The sequence below is a fragment of the Fukomys damarensis genome, unplaced genomic scaffold (assembly GCF_012274545.1).
Source record: "Fukomys damarensis isolate Sample0158 unplaced genomic scaffold, DMR_v1.0_HiC HiC_scaffold_16, whole genome shotgun sequence".
NCBI lineage: Eukaryota > Metazoa > Chordata > Mammalia > Rodentia > Bathyergidae > Fukomys > Fukomys damarensis.
Genome location: NW_022900928.1, coordinates 24505366 through 24529039, shown reverse-complemented (window position 1 = coordinate 24529039; position 23674 = coordinate 24505366). Strand labels below are relative to the sequence as shown.

General features: G+C 34.7%; 2 protein-coding genes and 1 pseudogene across 2 annotated transcripts; all 3 read right to left on the bottom strand.

Annotated features, from left to right (window-relative positions):
- Positions 1–41: 41 nt before the first annotated feature.
- On the bottom strand, positions 42–995 carry LOC104857915 (olfactory receptor 51A4). The gene has a single exon (XM_010617982.2). The coding sequence runs from the start codon at positions 987–989 to the stop codon at positions 42–44; it is 948 nt and encodes a 315-aa protein (XP_010616284.1). The 5' UTR covers positions 990–995.
- A 6798-nt stretch (positions 996–7793) lies between these two features.
- LOC117286256 lies at positions 7794–21285 on the bottom strand (annotated as a pseudogene).
- A 1207-nt stretch (positions 21286–22492) lies between these two features.
- Positions 22493–23437, bottom strand: LOC104857869 (olfactory receptor 51A4). Its single transcript, XM_010617940.1, has one exon. The coding sequence runs from the start codon at positions 23435–23437 to the stop codon at positions 22493–22495; it is 945 nt and encodes a 314-aa protein (XP_010616242.1).
- Positions 23438–23674: the final 237 nt, after the last annotated feature.

The window sequence follows — 23674 nt, the reverse complement described above, 5'->3', positions numbered from 1 at the left end:
TTTAAATTATTTACCAAAGATCTCTCGTTTCTTATCACACATCAATGGTACATCTGCTTCTGGCACAGTTTTGCTACAACTATCACTCTGATCTGCCTAGTTTTCACACAATAAACAATTGGGTTCATCAGTGGAGGCACGAGTAGGAAAACATTTGCCATGAGAACATTAATGAGGGGGGAGACATGCCGGACAAAGCGATGGACAATGGCCAGGTTGAAGACAGGCAGATAGAAGATGATCACTGCACAAATGTGTGAAACACAAGTATTGAGGGCCTTGAACTGCTCCTTTCGAGATGCAATTCCCAGCACAGTCTTGAGGATCAAGATGTAAGACCCAGCAATGAGCATAAAATCTACCATAAGACAGACTGCCCCAAAAAAGCCATAGATGACATCAATTCTGTTTTCAGAGCAGGACAACTTCATGACATCTTGGTGGAGACAGTAAGAATGAGACAATTGTCTTTTATTGCAATATTTTAAACTTCTCAAAGTGAAGGGAAAGGGAAGAACCAGGAGGAGGCTCTTAAAGGAGAATACCATTCCTAGTTGGGCAACTCTGACTGATGTAAAGATGGAGCTGTATCTCAGAGGGTTGTGGATGGCTAGGAAGCGGTCAAAGGACATGATCAGGAGGACTGATGACTCCAGTGCTGAGAATCCATGGATGAAGAATTCCTGGGCAAAGCAAGCATTGGCAGAAATTTCAACATCATTAAACAAGAAGATTCTCCACATGGTGGGCAAAGAAGAGATAGACAAGCCCAAGTCAGACAAAGCCAGCATAGAAAGGAAATAGTACATAGGCTCATGTAAGGAGGGCTCTGTCTTAATGATAAAAAGGATGGTGCAGTTTCCCAGAATGGCAATGAAATACATGCTGAAGATGGGGATGGAGATCCAGATGTGTGCATATTCCAGCCCTGGCAACCCAACCAAGAGGAAGGTGGTGATTTCACCCTGCGATGTGTTGATAATAGACATGACTCCAAGAACTGCAATGAAACATGGATACTTGTGTTATTAAACTATGAACTTCCGGAAATTTGGTAAAATATTGATAACTATAAGTATACATAAATAATATTGATAATTGTAGGTAAATATAAATATTGAAATTTATAGCTTCTCAATATCATAAATGACAGAAATTATTTCTGCTCATCTTGTCTTATAGAAAAACTTGATTTAAAATTTGTGTTTAGATATGCATTTTATTTCATTTCCTCCATGTTAGTAAACTTACGGCAATTAACCTGGAGTTCTCTATTATTTCTTGCTTTCAGATACTAATAAGATGTCAGGTGGAACACATAATTTCTAGATTGACATTGTATGTGGGCAAAGGTTATATAAGTCCATTCCTAATTCTTGTAATGCAGGGTTTTAAAGTCAAACTATTTTAGGTTTTTAACCCTGGCTATGTGAAATTATTGATATTTAAACTTTTTTTTCTAAATTCCTGTTATTTTCACATCATTTACGTAATTGAAAGAAAAGTAACTGTGGAGATTACTGACAGATTCTGTTTTATTTTTCCCTGGCCTGGAAATTTGACCTGTTGTTCAGTGAGCAGACTAGAAAAATAATATGAAGTGGTCAGAATCATAATTTAGGAGAATTGGAAAGCTATTGACAGATGAACTTCCAAAAGGTACATGGATTTACTTAGTCTCTGAAAAGAATATTATGCTTTGATCTCTAACTTTTGGATGCCTCTTCCTGCTTTGAATGAAATTCTAGGTGGCTAACTGCCAAAACTAGAAATAACGTGAAAGTCAGAGAGATAGTTTTTACCCGGATACTTACCAAAGTGTATATTTTGTTGGACACTTTTGGAAGAAGTTGAAAAATTCTATTATGAAAGTCCAGTATATTGTTGAATTTATCTTCCACCAAGGGCTCCTTCTGATATATTAGGATTTCCTGTCTTTTCTAATCACTTGCTCTATGATTATTGACTCCTCTTGGGGTTTGCAGCCAAGCTGGACCTGTTCTGAGAATAATAGTAAACAGTTGCGGATTCAGTAAATCCACGGAGATAGTTGTGACCAAGGAAATGAAATAAGCATTTGGACTGTAAATATAGGAATGTTAACAACCAGGTGTTGGAAAGAGAGGATAAATTCGTGTGGAAGATACAATACTTCTGTTGGATCGTTGGCTTAGGAACTACTGTTCTACTCAGGGAAGAGTGTAAAAACACAAGCTTTACGTCAAATTTGTGCATTCAAAGATGTATTGTAAGGAAAAACACCCTAGGATATACATTTTCAGTTTAGACTTTTCTCTTAAATTCTGAACTAACTTTCCAGGTCCTCTGGATAAAACTAAGTAAATAATGCTTAAAACTAAAATGTGAGAGATAGATTTAATTCTTTTTTCCCAAGTCTCCCTTTTTTAAGACAATTGTCACATTAATCAACACTTATGCTTAAGAGCTCACAAGCCAAAAAATCTGAGCCCTTCTATTTCACATATTCCACATAGCTACTATTTATTGGAAATTTAAATAGTTTTACTTAATGAGTTTCAGTGGGAGATAATGCTTTTGAATCTTATAATCATTTAAATAATGGTACATAATATTATTTGCATTTTATTTATGAGAAAAGTGCTTCTCGAGATCAAGTGGTCTATCCAAGATTACATAAGGGTTGTATGGTAGAAATAAATACAGGAAAACAAGTTTGTCATATTCTTTATACTGTGGTACCTTGGCTCACAAACTTAATTCCTTCCATGATTCTGGATACAAAGAATTACATGAGAACAGAATCAAATTTTCCTATAAGTTCAACATTGAACCCAGCCATTGAGTTAGATTTGGTTCTCATTTAATTTGATTTGAGACTTGAATGGTGGAAAGAATTAAATTTTGAACTGAGGTATCACTATATATATTGTCATCAGGGTAGTTGATATTTGGGGAATCACTATTTTAATGGATGGTTGGATTTCTGTATTATTTTCAGCATTCTAAACTGATTATTAGAATGGGCAATTTTGGTAACAAAAAGAAACAAAAATATAACTATACACACAAATCAAAAAATAGTGTGTTGATCAAGAGAAGCCAAAAAAATGACAAAAACAGATACTATATATTTCAGTTTATTTTAAGTCTATAAATAGTCAACCAGTATTTTATGGTAATGGAAATCAAAAAGAAGATATATTAGGGAGACAATAGAGGTGGAAAGAGTAGCAGAGGGGAAATTGTGAGTGATGGAAACATTCTACAACTTATTTTTCATGGTGGATATACAGTTGTGTACAATTGTCAAGATGCTAACTAAACTTAATAACAATAATAATATATTTTATACTTTTAAAATTCAGAGAGCAAATACAAAGTGTTCTCACCACAAAAATAACTATGTGAAGCAATACATTTGTTATTCATTAATTTAACCCTTGCAAAATGTACATATACTTCAAAACATCAAATTGCATATCAAAAATATTATGTTATCTGTAAATTAAATAAACTCAAAATTATATGAAGGTTAAAAAATAAACTTATTACTAGTTATTTGTAGGGGGTAATATGGAACATTGGTGTACCTTGGCCAAAAAGAAAATAATGCGACTCTAGGGATCCTGAGGAAAGTCTGTTTAGAAGAAAAACTAGATATTAATTTTCATTAATATATAATCTTTTAATGTAAGTTAATATTGAATTGAATAAGATGAGAAAACTGCAAATACCCTACTTTTGCATTCATTTTGAAAATGAGCCCCTTTCCTCCTTAATTATGCTGCCAAGAATTTTCTCCTTTCATTCTCTTTCCTTCTGAGCTTTTTCCAGGTGTTTTTCATTAAAAGGATAGTGAAATGTGTGTGTGTGTGTGTGTGTGTGAGAGAGAGAGAGAGCGAGAGAGAGAGGACTTTATCTCAGGAATTTCCCAAGAGTATGTGGTTAATTTCCAATAATTATTAACATAGCTTGTCCCACTGGCATAAATATCAATAAAACCACATGATCATATCAAGTTAAAATTTGTATTTGTTTTTTGATTTTTGGTACCAGGGATTGAACTCAGGACCTTGTGCTTACAAAGCAGATGGCAGAACCACTGAGCTAATTCCTCAGCCCAATAGTTAAAATTTTTAATCACAAAACCTCTAAGGAAATCAGAAGTGAAACTAACAGTATAATTATAGCTAATTTTATGTTATTTATCTACTGCAGCTAATTTTATTTTAATTTAAAATTGAACATTGTCTTCTTAAGTTCAGAAAAATTCAAAGGTGTTCTCCTTGATGATTGTTTAATAATCTGCAACAATGCATAAGATTCTAATAAGATTACTGACATTTAGAAATGGGAACAAAGGAGCTAAAGGTGTAGGGAAGGTGGGATGGGTAGGGGAAGAGTAAAAAGGGAAAAGAAAAAAATGTGAGAGAATGAAAAGATGAAAATAAAGTGTTTGTAGATGGGGAGGGGAGGAGGGGCTGAAGGAAGGGCAGAGGTAAGGGAAAAAAATGAGGATCAAGACTTGTCATGTAGAGGTACAAAATCCCAACAATGAATGTAACTGTACTGTATCCCTAAAATGTACCAATAAACTCAATTAAAGCTGAAAAAAAATAATTATAGTAGATACCCAAGATTGCATAACAGAGAAAAATATGAAAAGTAAAAAAGTTAAAACACAAAGTAAAAATATCTCTATTTGTAAATGATGGGTTTGAGTAAAATCTATAAACATTATTAATAAATGACCTATCTAACTATTTGGGTAACAATTCTCCTAGCATCCTTCATTCTTACCACCCTCTTCCTCCCCTTTTCACCTCTAGCTGTCACAAGGCTTTTTTTTTAGCACTAGGGATTGAATCCAGACCTTTACATTCACCTATATCCCCAGGCCTTTTTATTTTATTACATTTTATTTTGAGGTGGGGTGTTGCCAGGTCACTAAATGGTCCATGCTGGGCTCAAAATTGTGCTCCTTATCCTTCCAAAGTGTAGGTTACTGGCATATACCACAATTTCAGACTTGGAATTTGGTTCTTAAGTCCCATGCACTGTTCTCTATAAATCTGTAAGGTTAAAATAATAAAATATGAAAAATAAATTGAGAAAGATTGGCTGGATATACCATCATATAAAACTCAAATCTAGCATCCTGGAAAATTTGAAATTAAAATTTTAAATGCCATTATTATTTCAGAAGCATAAAAGCATAAAAATAAATTGTATTAAAACATTTTGAACATTTGTGGACTCTTATCTTTAAAACATTGGCAAATTTTTCAAAAAGCCTTAGATAGATATACCTTATCCATTGATTGAAAAGCTCAATATTAAAAAGTAAATTCTTCTCAAAATAATATCCTGATTCATCATAGTTCCAATCAATTTCTAGTAGGTTTATTATGAAAATTGACAAGTTCATTGTGAATTTTATATGAGAATACAAAAGACCTAGAATAGAAAAAAAAGAAAAATTGAATTACAACCTTAGACTTTATGAACTAATATAATACTTATTAAGATTTGTGGAATTGACAAGAAAAGACAAGTAGATTAATGTAACAAAACACACAGAGAGATATATAGATAGATAGACAGATAGATAGATTCCTTTTATTTGTGGCAATTGTACCAATTATATTAACAGCCTTTTCAAGAAAAGGAGCAACTTATACAAAAAAAGAGAAAGAATCAGGTCTTGAGATTTGACATAAAATACTTTGAGTAGGACAATCCTTTTTGTGTAAAAGAGAAGTTGAAATATCATCTTCATGAAATTGGGATAACCATGGACACAACAAGATTAGCCCTAAAGATAAAAGAATTCAACAATCAGAATTAATGAACAGAAAGAACTTTTATGAAATTTTCACCCATCTATTGAGAGTATTCTCCTTATATATCACTGACAAAGTATATTTAAAGAGCTACTAAAAATCAATAAGTAAAAATAGGATAAGAATGGGGTGTGCACTTGACTGGTATTGTTCAATTCACATTCAGGAGTTACAAATTAATATCACAGTGAAATACTGTAGAATGACTGACATTAAAAGGATTAGCAATTCCAAAGTTTGATGAAGATTTGAAGTACTAGAACTGTTATATTAGGTATGAAAATCAAAACAACTTTTTTGGTGATAATAGTTTGATATTTTCTTCCCTAGGTAAATAAATGCCTTCCCTATAACACAAAAGATAAGTTCTAGAAAAATTAGGACATATTTCAGGCAAAGAAATTCCTAAAAATGTCTATATGAATTTTATTCACAGTAGTCAAACTTCAGAAACAGCTCTGCTCTCAGCTTGTGAATTGGTCAAATATAGTTTCATACTCTGTTAAATTGACATTGATGTTAATTTTATTATCCTATTAAAGCTCCCTGGGTTATTGTAATCCCCTTCTTAAATTGAAAGATGTAATTTGTATGGCACTGAAATAGGACACATTAGTTAAGATGACATATTCCTCGGTGCCTGTCTGTCTACAATGACTTCATTTTTCCATTATGGGTCATAATTACAGCCAGGTACATTGGCTCCTAATTGCTGCTGTGGTACAGTGATACATGCTTTTCAAAAAACTACCAATGAAATTCTATAAGTATATAAGTTGATTTCTTATATATCTTTTCATAATTATTTTTTGTAATATTTTGATATTTCTCACTAATATTTTGTTTCTTTAATAATTATAGTAGAAGATCACTATATTTTTTATTTTTATTTTTTGTATTTATTTATTTTTGGTTTCTTCATTTCTTTCCAGTGACATTTCTTCAACTTTCCATGCTTACTGCAGTCACAGTGGGTGATTGGGGACATGGTAGAGGGTCTGGCATATGATCAATTTTCTTACCACACTTATCTTATTTATATGCCTTTGGATACAGTGATCAGATCTGCCCAGGAAATTAAGAAAGCTATGACTCTATTTCTTCCCTAGATTTCTAAATGGAGCAGATAGTGAAAGTTCTGTCTGCTTTCAAATTTGAGATGCAAAAAAAAAACAACTGGTTTCTTGTATATTCTACATGAGACCATGTAACACATCATTAGGGTTAGCTTCACTTATCATACTGAGAAATAAGATATTGAGGCAAAGAGCATGAAAATTAGTGGTGCTAGCAACTTCTTTTTAGGGCATAAGTATGTGATAGCTCTCTAGGTTTATGAAATTGTAATGTATATATGTATAGAATCTATTATATTTTACCTATGAGTTACTCATTTATTGAAGATAATATATGATCTTTTATCACTTACAGTGAGAGGTTATTCCACCAATGCAGGCTTTTTATTTCCTGAATATGGATTAAAGGTATTTGAGCTTATTAGAATTAAATCTAAATTAACTCAGAAAACTTCTGGTAAGAAGCTCACTGAATCCTCTCAAAATATATGAAATTGCTACATTTATTTTTCTGAGTATTATTTGTTCTTGTTTATTTTTCCCGAGGCCATTAATTACTAGAACATGTGAACTCTAATTAGCCAGAGCCCTATTGATTATCTGACTTTTCTATAATACAATTTGTTCATATCTTTGAAAATTTCTGGAGTTGTATAACTTGTAACAAACATATAATACACAATTAGTGTCTTCTAAGTACTTTATTGGGTATTGACAAACATGAGGCTAAAATACTAAGTTGCCTACACAGATTAATGATATAGACAACAAAATATTAATACTGTTTCTCATGCTGTAACAGTGACAAATGTAGGCATTTGTTGGGACCACTGAGTGTATGTACTGTATCTTTATGTTTAGTCTCTATTATTTCATTGATACTCTTCAGTACCTATGTATGTCCTTTACTTGTGTTGTTATCTGGACTTAATTTCTTATCAAAGCTGTTTCTCACATGATTTTCTAGGATGGGATTTCTAATGTGCTGATTCTCCGCTGAGTACACAATGGGATTCACTAGAGGAAATAGAAGATATCAATGACTGTGACCCTAATAACTAGAGGTTTACTTTTGGCAAAATGGTGAAGGGCAGCCAAGGTGACAATAAGTACTTGGAAGATGAGCACAGCACAGATGTGAGAGATGCAACTGTTGAGGACCTTGAGGAGACCCTTGAGAAGGTGTAGCCCAGAACAATTTTGGGGATTGGCATATAAGATACAGAAATGCACACCAAATAAAATAAAGACAACAGAGCCATTAAAAATCCATAGGTGATCTTGACTCCACTGTCAGAGCAGGCCAGCTTCATGACACTTTGGTGCAGGCAGTAAGAATAAGATAAAGTCTTTTCTTAGTATATCTCAAAGGGCTATGGATCCTTATAAAATATTTAATAGACCTGTTGAAAAGTACCGATGACTCCATGGCTGAGAATCCATGAATGAAAAACTCCTGGACAAAGAAAGCATCTGAGGAAATTTCTGTGACAGTGAACTAAAAGATTCTCAACATGACTGGAAGGGAAGAGATGGATAGTCCCAGGTTAGAAAACACCAGCATGGAAAGGAAATATTACATAGGCACATGCAGGGAGCTCTCTGTTTTCATGAGAAAGAGGATGATACACTTCCCCTGGATGGCGACAAAGTACGTGAGGCAAATGGGGGTGGAGACCTCCATGTGGGCATGCTCCACTCTAGGGATCCCAATCAGGAAAAAGGTAGAGATTTCTACATTAGAGGTATGGTATTGAAGACTGACATTGCAGGCTTAAGAGGCCAACAGGATCTCAGTCTCAGAAGAGGTATCCTGTAGTGATATAAAAAAATTGTCTCAAATAAGTATGCTTCAGTCATTGAGCTGGCATAAATTTTCACATTGCAGTTATTCTCCTACAATTATTCTTAGGGTTAAAGCAAAATATTTCATAAAGCATAGATATAAGCAATACCAGGACTTACATAGGTAATACAGAGATAAATGAAAATATATTCATGTCCATAAGTAATCACAAACAGAGAGATGGAAATATTCTGATTGCTTTTCCTGAATTCAGCAAATTTCCCAATTTCTATTTGCTATAGCATAATTTTTTGGGAAAGTGACAATATAAACTTGATAATTGCATGAATAAGTATATGAACCAGTGAGGATGTCCACTTACCACAATTTCATTTCTAGTTACTGAAGAATATTAACTTTCAGGAATGTATTGTTTCAGAAAGTTAGCTGGAACAAACTAAATATCCACATTCCAAAGAATGACATTAGACAATACTTTACACAAAACTTAGCTCAAAATATATCATAAGTGTAACAGCTAAAATGATAATTCAGATAGAGGAAACAAAGAATGTTAAGTCTTTTTGGCATTGAGTTAGGCAGTGGATATTTAGGTATGACATCAAATATAACAAAATATAAAAATATACAAACTTCTTTGATTCAAAAGACATTATCAAAAAAGCAAAATAGCAACCTTCAGAATGAGAGAAATTGTCTGGAAATGTATCTGGATTTGATCAGGAATATACAAACTATGGTTACCACTTTACAGTGGACATGAAAATACCCTCACCATCATTAGTCCATCAAGGAACGACCTGCCAAATCAAAATGATATATCACTTCACATACATAGAAAGGTTGAAATAAAAAGAAAAATAATAGTAATTGTTGGAAAGGATATAGAGAAATGTGAACACCTTAAATTGCTAATGAGATAGTAAATTTTTAACCAAATTAAAAAAAATAATTTGTTAGTTTCTCAATATTTTAGTAGACCAGATGATTCAGATTTCATTTCTATAATGTTCTCAAGAGTAAGAAAAATATATATACCCCCCTCCCAAAACTTATACAGTCTAATTTGCCATCAATTGAAAAATGGACCCTGCCTGCGCTGCCATTGCTCCAGCAAGGATGAGATTCTCCCTCTGGCCTGCTTGGGCCCTGCCAGCAGGACTGGGTAGCTACGCCCTCCCCTGCCTGAGGCCCCACCAGCTTCAGCAAGGAAGGTAGCCATGCATGCCCTGACACACTCCCCATTCCCCCCCTCAGACCTCCTGATTGTGCCAGTCCTTGGATCTACTATTCAGAGGCGTAGGTGTCATAAAGGGTATTTTACTGAGCTCCCAATTTTGAACATCTTTAAGGAAAGGGCAGAGGGAACCGGTAGTAGAACTGTGTGGAGTTCAACCCTGTAGGATGTCAGGGAACTCAATTTGGCCTTGCAGCCTGAAATCAGTCTGAATATCAGGAGTCTGCCAATGGCTAGATGAGATCAAAGGACTTAGTTCTGCACAGAGCTGTGCATGTTGTATATTATGACAGCAGAGATTTAGTCTGAAAGAGGCCCTTCAAATTCATTTTTTTCTGTATTTTCCTCATTACACTCTGCAAATTCTTTCTTTTTTCTGTCCTCTTTCTCCAACACAGTCTCTTGCTCCAACATATTATCCACCATCTCCCTTTCTGTTCCTGATCCTGTACTAACTCAGATTTCTTCATCATTTTTTTTTATGTTCTTTTCTTCTGTCATTTTACCTCACTCAAGGGTCAATAGTTTCCATGGAAAGTGAGCCCCTATTACTGTTAAGTGGTTATATTATTGTCCTTATTCTTGCACCCTGTCTTTCCCTTTTGAATTTAATAGTTTCCTAAAGATTATATGGTCATTCTATGTCCTCTGGCTTCACTCAAAACTTTCTACAATCCTTTTTCTTATCTACTCTTCTCATCCTAACTCTGTCTAAGCCCCCATGCTAAATGGTAAACATAATTTGGGCTGCTCTTGATTTTAATTTAATTCACATGGTTTAAAGGTGACAGATTAATGACTACCACAAGTGGTCAATTTGTAAGTTGTCCTTGATCCTATTGTGTTGGTGATTGACAATCAATTGGAACAAAGGATTATGATTGATTTAAAGAGTTGTCTTCTCTGATATTAAGAAAATGAGAATGTTTATGAGTCATTAGAAACTCAAATGCTAAAGTGCAACTATATCAGGAAGATTTATGTAATAACCCAGAAATTAAACTGGGGACAACCCAACAACAAAAGTAAAAATGAAAAAACACTTAAGCAAGACACAAAAGCAGACTTTCAGTTCACCAGTGGCAAAAATTAGGGAAAATGAGAATGAAAAGTCTGATAGTGAGCCACCAGGGTACCCTGAACTCATAGCACAGGAAGTGACAAAACAGATCAATCAGGCTCTAGAAAAATTCAAAACAGAAATAATTTCCTAGATAACCATAGAGATGGTGAGCAAAATGAAAGTCATGATTTGAGACTTTAGGGCAGAAACTGACAAAAAAATTGATGAGCTCAGGACCATGATAGAAGCCATGAAGACCCAGCATAAGAAAGAAATGGAAACACTGAATGCCCAACATAGGAAAGAAATGGAATCCATAAAACAGATTCAAACAGATATCCAGGAGATTAAAAACTCTATTGAAAGTGTTCACAGAAGAATAAAGGATTGTTAAGATAGACTCTCACATATAGAAGATAAGATTGCAGTCAGTGACCATGAAAAGAGAGGTCTCTTAAAATAAGTAAGGGGTTATGAGAAATCGATACAACAACTCCTAGATGATGAAAAGAAGAATAACGTAAGACTGATAGGAATCCATGAAGTAGCAGGAGAAAATACAAATGACTTTAAAAAGCTGTTCACAGAATTAATGATAGAAAAGTTCCCAAACAGGGGAAGAATTTGACATGCAGATAAATGAAGCATTCAGGACTCCATTTAGCCATGATAAAAAAAATCTACACCTAGACATATAACAATCAAGATCCCAGAAATCCAATAGAAAAACAAAATATTTCAAGCAGTAAGAGAAAATAAACAAATCACATGCAAAGGAAAGCCCATCAGAATCACCGCAGACTTTTCAACACAAACCCTCAGGTCAAGGAGAGACTGGAGTGAGGCATTTCAAGTCCTGAAAGAAAACAATCTCTAACCTAGATTGATGTATCCTGCAAAACTCTCTTTCAAAATCAATGGGGAAATAAGATACTTCTATGACAAAGAACACCTGAGAAACTTCATGAACACCACACCAGTACTACAAGGAATTCTAAACAATATCCCACAAAAAGACAGTGAAGGCCACAACACCATGATGTTCAACAGATCAAATCAAACAGACAAGGCAAGAAACTAAAAGGAGAAGGGGAAAAATAGAGTCAACAAAAGGACAATAACATGACAATAGTAAGTCAGTACATATCAGTTATAACCATCAATGTCAATTGCCTCAATTCACCAATCAAGAGAAATAGACTGGCAGAATGGATTAAGAAGCAAAATCCAACAATATGTTGTATATAAGAAACACACCTAGTGCAAAAAGAAGGCCATAGACTGAAAGAGAAAGGATGGAAAACAATTCTCCATGGGACAAAAGCCCAGAAAAAGCAGGGGTAGTGATCTTATTAGCAAACCATATAAATTTCAAGCCAAAACTGCTTAAGAGAGACAAAGAAGGCCACTATGTCCTTGTAAAGGGAACAATTCAAGAGGAAGAGACAACAATCATAAACATATATTCACCACATATTAATGCCTCCAACTATATAAAACAAAAATTAAGTAACATGAAAAACCAAACAAGCACTAATACAATTGTAGTGTGGATCTAAATACCCAACTATCACAAATATACAGATCATCTAGGCAAAAAAAATCACAACAAAATACTAGAACTCAACCAAGCTTTTGAACATATGGACTTAATAGACATCTGTAGAGAGTTCACCCCACAAAATCAGAATATACATTCTTTTCAGCTTTACATGGGTCATTCTCCAAGATAGACCACATACTAGCTCATAGAACAAGTTTGAATAAATGCAAAAGATTCAAAGTTATTCCCTGTATATTATCAGATCACAGTGCAATCAAGCTGGAGATCAATAGCATAAGAAACTGTAGGAACTTCACAAACACATGGAAATTGAACAACACTCTCCTGAACAATCAATGAATCACAGAGGATATTAAAGAAGAAATCAGACAGTTTTTACAAATAAATGAAGATGCCAATACAACATACAGGAATCTATGGGACACCTTGAAAGCAGTTCTACATGGAAAATTCATCGCATTGAATGCCCACACTAGGAAAATAGAGTGAGCTCAAATAAACAACCTAACAATGAATCTTAGGCTCCTAGAAAAACAAGAGCAAGAAAAACCCAAAGCTCCTAAAAGAGAGGCAATTATAAAGATTAGAGCAGAAATCAATGCAATGGAAACTAAGAAAATGATACAGAAAATAAATGAATCAAAGAGTTGGTTTCTTGAAAGAATAAATAAAATTTACAAACCCTTAGCTAAACATCAAAAAAAAAGGAAAGAAAAGGCTCAGATCCATGCAATTAGGAATAAAAAAGGTGAAGTCACAACAGATCCAACAGAAATCCTGAGGATAGTCAATACCTGTTTTCAGAACCTGTACTCTAATAAAATGGAAAACACAGAAAAAATGGACAGATTTCTAGATATTTATGGATACTTATGATTTACCAATGTTGAATGAAGAAGATAAAAACATTTTAAATATTTCAATTACAATCAGTGAAATTGAAAATGTAATTAAAAGTTTACCAACAAAGAAAAGCTCAGGTCCTGATGGATTCACTGCTGTATTTTACAAGACAAGAATTTTACAAGAGAAAAACAATTGCCACTACTCTAAACTTTTCGATGAAATTGTAAGGGAAGCAATACTTCCAAATTCATTCCTGAAATCTTTGATTCCCAACTAAAAGATGCAACAAACAAACAGAACTACAGGCCACTCTCCTTAATGAATACAGATGCAAAATTCCTTAATAAGATACTAGCAAACAGAATACAGAGGATCATATAGTTTTATAGTTATTTATTTGTTCACATGTATGGGTCATTTTCCTTTAATATAGAGAAATCTAGAACAGATTTGACATTTTTTTCTGTTTATTTTTTTCCTTTTATTGAGTTTATTGGTACATTTTAGTTATACAGTACAGTTACATTCATCATTGGGATCTTGTACCTTTACAGGACAGGTGGTCTTGGTTCTCATTTTTTCCCCTTGTCCCTGCCCTCCCTTCATACCCTCCTCTCCTCCCCATTTGCAAACACTTTATTTCCATTTTTTCATTTTCTCATATTTTTCCCTTATTACCTTTCCCCTACCCTTCCCACTTACCCTACACTTTTAGCCCTTTTCTTCCTATTTCACAATTTTAGTTATATCATTAGGATCCTATGTACTATTACAGTTTATTCACACCTGAGAAACTATTTGGTATTTACACATGTGTGACTTATTTATTTCACTTAGGAGTATATCCTCAATAAGTATCCACTTTCCTATGAATGAGTCTTTCTCATTCTTTATGGCTGAGTAGTATTCCATTTTATTAAAAAACATATTCTTTATCCAGTCTCCAACTGATAGGCTGTTTCCATGTTTTAGCTGTTACAAACTGTGCCGCTATAAACATGGGTGTGCATATATCACTCTGGTATGATTCTTTTAATTCTTTTGGAAAGATACCCAGCAGAGGGATAGCTGGGTCAAATGGAACCTCTAGTCTCAGCTCTTTGAGGTATCTCCATATTGATTTCCATTTTTAACAACAAAAAAACTCGAGCAGCACCTAATGTTTCTGCTGCTTTCAGTGCAGTATTTGTTGTCATATGTTTCTTTAGTGTCTACCTAGTAAACAGAAGTTATTCTCGAATTTTTGTCAAATCTAACTCAGTGATAAGAATAGCAGTAAGTCAAGTTGCAGTGCTCTCACAATGCCACAACTGATTGGCACCTTCACATGAGATTTATAGTATCCTGCACAAGCAAATATTTTACACACACTGAAAAACACACTGAATGCATGAAAGTCAATTCCCTCAGTTCAATGGTCCTTGTTTTGAAATTAGATAATTAAATGGAATTTCCACAAAATTTATAGCTTAAACGCTATGAACTCATATAGTTTTTCTGGGATCCTAAAGTTGTTTTCTTGCTTATCAAGAGAGATCATCGGAAACAGAGATTTAACCTTAATCAGGAGTATACTGAGTGAGCACACGCCATTGACACAGAAATTTCTACTTGTCACAATTGCTCCCTCATCTGTACAAAAGCAGCGATCTCAATGCAGAAATAACACACTGATAGGTAAGGCAGTAACTGTAGCCTGAGCACATGCACCACCCAAGAGTCCAGTCCATGCACCTGTCTTTGATTTCCTTTCTGTGTTTGACCTAAAACATTGTTGATTTCCTTGAGTCGGCAAAATACTAGGCTGCTCTGCATTTATAGACAATGTCTCAAAGTTCTGGGATTCCTGTGTCCATCTTAATGACTTGGAGGAATCGTTTTTGTTTTATTTATTTATTTTTAAAATTGAGGTACATTCTAGGTATAAAGCACAGTTACATTCATTGTTGGGATCTTGTACCTTTACATGACAGATCTTGGTTCTCATTGTTTCCCCTTGTCCCTGCCCTCCCTTCACCCCCTACTCCCAGGAATTGTTTTTAGGAGAGGAAAATTTTTAAAAGAATATTTGAATTGTTTGCTGGAGTTTAGGGGCATGTCACCCTGAATGCACCCAGTCTTGTCTGAATTGTTTGCTGGAGCTTATGCCATGGTCAGAGGCAACTGTAGATTACTACTGAGTTGGAGCTCGAATAGTTAAGAGAAAAAAAACTGGTGCAGTACACAGTCACCAGGGTCTCACTGCTGTTTATGTGCAGCTATTTATATTTATCTACAAAGTCTAGTCCTGCCTTTCTGATGCTTTCCAGTTTGCCAGAAACCTCTACAGATTCTAACTCAGAAGGATGTATTTAGAGGAAAATCAGTTTCCTTCAGGTGAATCCCCAAATGGCACTGGAACCAAGGAGAGTCATACATCTCCCTGAAAATGGGAGTAATTATCAGTTTGTGGAGAGTGACCCTTGAGTGCCTTCTGCTCTGACTGCCAGAACTATACTTGGCCCTTCATGATTTCAGACTACAATGTAATAACTTCAGAGCAGTTTCACACTTTACGATATCTATGCCTTTATGTATCTTTTAAAAAATTGCAAAATTTCCTTTTTACAAATTAACCAAGCTTTGAAGGTTTATTTTGAATATGGCATTTCTAGTAGAGGAGCAAGTCACACTTTAGTGTAGAATTTTGTAAAATTATGAGCCTAGTCCCTAATTCCATATTAATTGAACCTTTTCACTCAATATTTCAGGTGTATTTTTGATATTTCAGTGTACTGTGTATGTTCTCATGATGTTTATGATATATCCTCATGTTGTTTTTACTGTAAATATAATACCTTTTTCATTTTTCAAATATCAGAGATAATATATGCTCTCTTACACTGCAGGCTTTATGATTATGCTCTGAGATATTTGGTAGAAAGCTTCAGCTCACAGACTTTCTTACTTTATTTTGCACATTACAAAAACAAATTTTCTTGTTACATCAGTGTCCATGCTATCAAGTGTCATCAAAAAATTTGCATGTAAATGTAATGGCAATAATTAACCATAGCCTTTTGAAGACAGATACAACTGCCTTATATTTTCTCAACTATCTTAAAACTAAGGGCATCTTTTATTTAACACTTGCCCATTCCTGAAAACTTTGTAATCAGCGACAGGCCAGACTTTTATGTTTTCCATGAAAAACCCTGTCAAAACCCATGGAAAAGGACTGTGCTGGGTACTTCAGAATTCAAACATAGATCCTAGTTCAATGTGCAGATCATTCTATGGAGCTGAGTTGAATTTTAGGATTAATTTTAGTCAAGAGGCAGGCAGCCTCGTGAGATTACTGAGCAAGATCCAGTGGGACAAGAATTAATTTCACAAAATTGAATTAACTGATGGGGGAATCTTACCATGTTTGTTTGGAATGTTGCTCACTTTGTTCTGTGTTCATTGTCCCAGTATATAAAGAGGGCCCACTCTCTTTTTTTAAAGCCATCTGAAACCCATAATATTCTAGTAGATCGAGTCTTAAAGCTAAAGTTATAAGTTTTGAAATTATGGATTCTTCAGAAATTCTTACTAAGTGCCCTTCTTAGTGATCCACACAGCAAGCAGGAAAGGCAATTTCTTTGACATTCACATCAAGTTATCCACCTCTCACTTGCAGGTTGCATTAATTTTCAGTAATACAAAGTCAGAAAGGTGAGAGAAAAATGGAAATGTCACAGTAGTTTGGAGAGCTGTCATGAGGTATGAGAGAAAAGTAGAAGTAAAAACCCACAAGGGTACACCATAATGTTTCACTGAAACTAAATTTCTCTCTATAGTCACTTCCTTTCATGATTCTAGTTTACAAAAATAAAGCCCGGTCCCATTATACTCAACATAATTATTTAGGTAAATGAAGTAAGAATAGTAATTATTTGCCTAGGCCTTTTGAAGTTTGATTTGTGGAATTTGTCACAAAGGATCTTAGATTTGATTTTCGATCTTAAATTTTTTTTAAATACTGGGGATTGAATCCAGGGCTATCACAATGAGTTCCTTCCCAGGCCCCCTTTTTTCACTTTTGAATATTGAGACAGGGTCTAGCTATGTTACGAGTAGGCCCAGGCTGGGCTCAAACTTGTGATCCTCCTGCCTCAATTTCTGAGTGCTGAGATTACAGGTGTGTGCCACTATCCCTGGCTTCAGTAGTCTTTCAAAGCTAGGGGTTCAGGTCAAGGATTAACCACTAAAATTCATCTGCGATACCTACAGATTTGAGTGAGTTCCTCTTTTCTCCAGGTCCCCAAGGTATCCTGAGTCTTCTGGAGCTGATAGGAAGAGCACTTCTTTATTGGCCTCTACATCTGGAAAGCCTATGAGCCAGGCATCATGCTGCTCCTGCCAAGAAGGCTCTTGCAAACATTGGCTCCATCAGCTTTAGACTCTTAAATCTGGCACAAAGTATATCATTATGAAACATTACATGAAACCCAAAGCCCCGGTAATTTATAATGGTATATTATAGCATTATTTCTAATTATATCCTGTTACAAGATGAAGAAATTCTTAATAAACATAAGCAAATAACTATATTGTTATGCACTGAAGAATATTGAACACCTTTGCAAATTTTGGAGGGATTAGACAGGGAGAAGAGATGAATGTCTCATTTTTATTTACAAAATGCAATTACTAAATTTTATGTTATATTTTATTTGTGATAAAAGAGAGTTTCCTTATATCCAGAGAACAGAACATTATAGAACAAACTGTGTCCCCAAACAAGACCCAACATCATCCTGTTCATTCATTCCTGCCGCATGGAAAACAAATTGCTTTGCTCGGTCTGTGTAGGATGTTTGATGAAGCTGTCACCTTCTAAAGATCCAATGAGTCTATTTGATAAGGAAATGTGCTGTGTTCCTGTGACACATGTCAAAAATAATAACTGAATTATGTTTGATACCATCGTTTCACGCCTATCATAAATAACAAGTAAGAACCTTGATAAATTCCTATGAACTTTGTATAATTTCTTAAATAACAATGTTGTATGAAAAGAAATGTAATCTGCACAAGGCTAGGCCTCACTTGTTTGACAGCGCTTCCCATTCAGATTATCATGTCAAATAAATCAAAGTATTTTCTAACTTTTCTCCTTATAATGTGGAAGCAAAACTAAGAACAGATCCTTTGAGATGTTAAGAGTCCACTAAGAAATTTCAACTTCAACTCATGAACAGGAAGATATCATCCAGAATTTGGTTTAGGGAGAACAACATTAAAATAAGACAACTTAGCTCTTTTGAAACTGAGAAGTGGTTTTCTTACATAATCAACAGCAAAATAAAGTTTAATATGAAACATGTAGGAAAGTATTAAGTTACAAAACCTTGGTATCATGGACAGACCTACTTAAAAGGTAAAGAAACTTCACAATTAAGAGCAGGCCAATGACCAAGAAACCTTTTCAGTTTTGCATCTGTATGTTTTTGATACTAAAGTTGATTTTAAAGAATATGAGTAAGTCCACTAAAATATTTAGTAAGCTTGACAACACAAAAGTTCCTTTACTAAGATTCACATTTTAAAACTTATTTTTTTATCATGCACATGAAATTTCCACTTTTTCATTTTGAGCCATCCAGTCATTTACTTCAAATTAAAAATTACATTTTTCTTCTTTGAACAAAATCACATTTTTTATCCTCACCAAAAACACAGCCCACTTTATTTGAATACTTTTCATACAGAGTTGTTCTTTTACTTTTTTTAGTCATTTTATTTATACCCACCGATTATAATTTTAACCATCAGCAAATTATCTTTTACAGATATGAATTGGAAATATACATTTGTGAATTACATAATTCAGGAGTCTACAACAGGATGGTATATTTATCAATACATTATTTTAAAACTTTCTAGAGGTACAATATTTCAATATACGAAAAAGAACATGTTTATTAATGGATCCAAATTTATTTAGTTTTTCTAAATTAAATAAAAATAAAAGTATGTAAACTTAATCTTATGCTTGGTAATGCATAGTTAGCAGTGTACTTAGTGATGACCTCAGTGCTTAATAAACATCAATTACTTAATTTAATGTAGCCTAACTTTGTTTCAATTTACCAAAATTGTGGAAAATTCTTGTAGATAAGAATTTGGTGCTATCACCAAAGTTGCCTCTCATCTGAAGTAATTTCCTTATTGACTATTTTTTTTAGCAAATGTATTAGGTAAGCACAAATTAAAATTAAAGTTCTAAAAGTGTTAAGTAAATAAGTATTTGTTTTATTGCTCTGCTTGTAGCAATAAAGTAATTTATGTCAAACAATTTACTTTTAATGTGTCTCCACTCACATATTTGTTCTTAGGCTGAATTAATACTTTTTATAATAAAATATTACCTCATGCAAGTTGCAAACCAAGTAGAATAATAATTAATTTCTCATATTATACTTAACAGTGATAGCTCTGAAGACTTACCAATTTTATTATTAAATCAACACTATGAAATTAACCTTATCTCCAAATATTAATTTAAAATATTTGGGTTAATTTTTATATTCTTGGAAAATTTTGGAATATTTAATTTTCATAGGCACTTATTTATTTCAAACCCTTTTTGAACCAAATCTCTTTAAGAGATTTAATTTGATAATACCATCCAGAGGTCGAAAGCTTCACATACACATAATATAAATATATACATACATAAACATATGAAGGAAACATAGGTCTTATAGCTTGCATTTAAATGTTTTTAGCCCTGACACAGTAAAGCACAGTCATACAAAAGTCATTTCTTGGTATAAAATAGTTATCTCTCATCTTTACTCCATTTTATACTTTTACCTGTATCATGTTTCTGATAAAAGTAGGACAAGCTGAAGAAAGTGAATAATGACTAAATTCTTGTTTACCAAAACCAATATTTTATGAAAAGAATTTTAAGGTTATTTTTTTCCCCTGATATGTAATTTTATGGAGGCTGGAGCTACCTTTTCGATGAGTATCTGAGCAGACATCATATGGCTGTCTGGCAGCCTCCAAAGCACATATGTTTGGACAAAACATCTAGTCTACTTTTGCCTGCTTTTCTTTCACCTTTAGGTATTCGGTTTGAGGGAAGCTGAGTCTCTTGGAAGCTCCTAGTGAGTGAAAGTGTGCTCATATCCCAGGACTTTTAGTAAGCTGGAATAGGGGCATGAAGTGAGAAAGGAAAAATCTGTCAGAGGCAGAAAAGGGATGGGCAAGATAGATTTCAAGAGTGGCATAGGAAAGGTTTAAGGAAACAAAAGGAAAAACAGTAAAGATAAGTAGTCGAAGAAGGAATGAGGGGCCAAAACAATAAGAAGGGATTCTCCTAGGTGTGTTGGAGGAAATAGCAAGATTCCCAAAGAGGTCATTGCATTGTTAGTTTATATTCCCAATTGTGCCAGGAAGAAGATAGTGGACAGGTTTACTGGAGCACATGGTCTGCAAAAAATAAAGAAAAGTTTGGTGCACCTAGAAGTCTCAGAGGAGCAACCATTACATAGAAAAACAGAACATCCTCACAAAGACTCAGAGATTAAAAAGGAAAATTCCAGAGCAAGAGTCAGGGAATGAATCTCACTCAAAGCAAGGAGCCAGGAGAAACATTCAGTCCATGACAACAGGAATAACCCACCCACGACAAAGAGCCAGGAAGAAAGACTTCCAGCCCAGCAGGTATACTTTTCAAATAAAAAAGCCTGGGCTTCTAAGTCAGCTTTTTCATGCCTGGGATTCTAGCATAAATACTGGAGTACACTCAAGACCTAAAGAACAGAGAGATGCTTAGTATGACTCAATGGACTGTTTTATAGACAATGCCTCTGGAGTCTGACTTACCCATGGACCCCCTATCAATTAATGAGGAGCAAAGACAAAGCCTTCGAAGGGTAAACATGTGCTTCAGATTGAGAGGTCTGCTGCACCTAATGACTGATCTAATCCTGAGTCATGGCACCTTGATTGACAAAGTAACAATTACTACTGACACTTGCTAAAGGACATTAAGGAAAACTTTTTTTTCTTTTTTTCATGAGACGCATACTATAGGCACAGAAGAGTATTTCAGTGGGGTTTTGTAGTATGGAAGAGAAACCAGCTTCAACTACAAATAAATGAGAGCAGAAATTTCTAGCCAAGGTGCAGATTTGCGAGATAAAGCTGGTGGGCAGAAAATTACTAAGTGGAATTTCTGAGGTAAAAAGGATTTTGACTCACCTGACCTAGCAATCGTAGTTCTGAGGGTAGTTCAAAATGACCAGATATCAACTGGGAGATGGGAGAGATGAGGAACTCATTTAGATATCTAGTGTAATCAAATGTAAACAGTTATGGGTTATCTTTAAAAATACTTAACAGGTGTCCTACTAAGAGATCAATATGGAAGTCTGAAAGTTGAAATCACCTTGAGAGGAGAGTTCAAAGGAGACTAAGTAGAGTTTGGTCATGAGAGAAACTTTGTCCTTAGGAATAACTTCCAGAGTCCTAGAAGACAAGAAGCTATCTATACAAGATTGCTTGGAAGATGATGTTTCAACCTTGGAAGCAAATGTTGAAGTAAAGGAAATAACTAAATGAAGAAAATATTTCTTTTATTTTTGCAAGCTTTTCAGGCATATTTTTGAGTGGTTTCATGTGTAAGAATTCCATTGTCCATATTAATTTCAGTTTTTGAGTGGCAGGAACATATACAGGGCAAAATTACATGGCAAAGAAAAATGTCAAATGAAGAAGCACTTCTTAGTGTCTAATAATTACCCAGGTATCACATAAATGTATACTATCAGTTTTCAAATAAACACGCTAAGCGTGAGGAAAATTCTTTTCACAAGGTGAGTAACATTCACATTTTAGAAGAGAAGGTATATTCTGTATTTATGTTGGGGCCTACTCCACATCCTTTCTCAACAAGCATGTAAACCTGATTCTTTAATTAATATTTTAAGAGATTAACTTGTGAAGCAGTTCATGGATAATGTTATTACTAGTGATTTATTCTTGTTTGTCTGCTGTCATTTGCTTATTAGATTTTGCATAATTAAGCATTCTGGTCAACTCTGCTTATGACACAGTTTCTCTAAGACCAGGTTTCTTATCTGCTGACTCTTCACACAGTATACAATGGGGTTCATAAGTGGAGGCACCAGCAGGAAAACATCAGCCATAAGGATCCTTATTAGTACAGAACTGTGTTTGGCAAACCGGTGGATGATAGCAAGGGAGATCACAGGCACATAGAAAATAAGCACAGCGCAGATGTGGGAGACACAGGTGTTGAGGACCTTGAGCCTTTCCTTCTGTGATGCTATGCTCAGCACTGCTTTCAGTATCATCACATAGGACATGAAAATAAAGGTTATGTCTAGGATACCTGTGAGAGCCACAAATAAGCCATAGATGACATTGACCTTGTTGTCAGAGCAGGCCAGCTTCATGATATCTTGATGGAGGCAGTAGGAATGGGACAGGAAATTCTTCTTACAGTATCTCAGATGTTTCAGAGTGAAAGGAAAAGGTAAAATCAACAAAACATTCTTGAGAGAAAAAGCAACCCCAATTTGAGCAACTCTGGCAATGGTAAGGATGGAAGTATATCGGAGAGGGTTGCAGATGGCAATAAAGCGATCAAAGGACATGATAAGAAGTACAGATGATTCCATAGCTGAGAATTCATGAATGAAAAATTCTTGGGCAAAGCAAGCATTAGGAGAAATCTCTGAAGCACTGAATAAGAAAATCCTAAGCATGGTAGGCAGAGAAGAGAGGGATAGTCCCAAGTCACAGAGAGCCAGCATGGAGAGGAAGTAATACATGGGCTCATGCAAAGAAGGCTCAGTTTTTATGAAAAAGAGGATGGTGCAGTTCCCCAGAAGAGCAACAATGTACATGAGACATATGGGGATCGAGACCCAAATGTTGGCAGACTCCATCCCTGGGAACCCAACCAAATAAAAAGTAGGTGTTTCAGCTTCAGAGGTGGTGTTGAAGTTGGACATGGCAGGATGCAAGGAAATCAAGATGAAAGGCTCACAAGAGGTCCTGTCCTGGTACAAATTAATTGGCTCAAACAGCTGATTCTATTCTGTTGCTACCATCATGGTCTTGTCAAGAACACTTTTTTTTTTGTTTTTTTCTGGTACTGGGAATTGAACTAGGACCTTGTGTTTGCCAGGCAGGTACAGCACCACTGAGCTACATCCCCAGCCTGGTCTTGTTAAAACAAATAATAGAGA

Excerpts from the sequence above, each read along its gene's own strand:
- LOC104857915 (XM_010617982.2), bottom strand. The coding sequence starts at position 989 with ATGTCTATTATCAACACATCGCAGGGTGAAATCACCACCTTCCTCTTG.
- LOC104857869 (XM_010617940.1), bottom strand. The coding sequence starts at position 23,437 with ATGTCCAACTTCAACACCACCTCTGAAGCTGAAACACCTACTTTTTAT.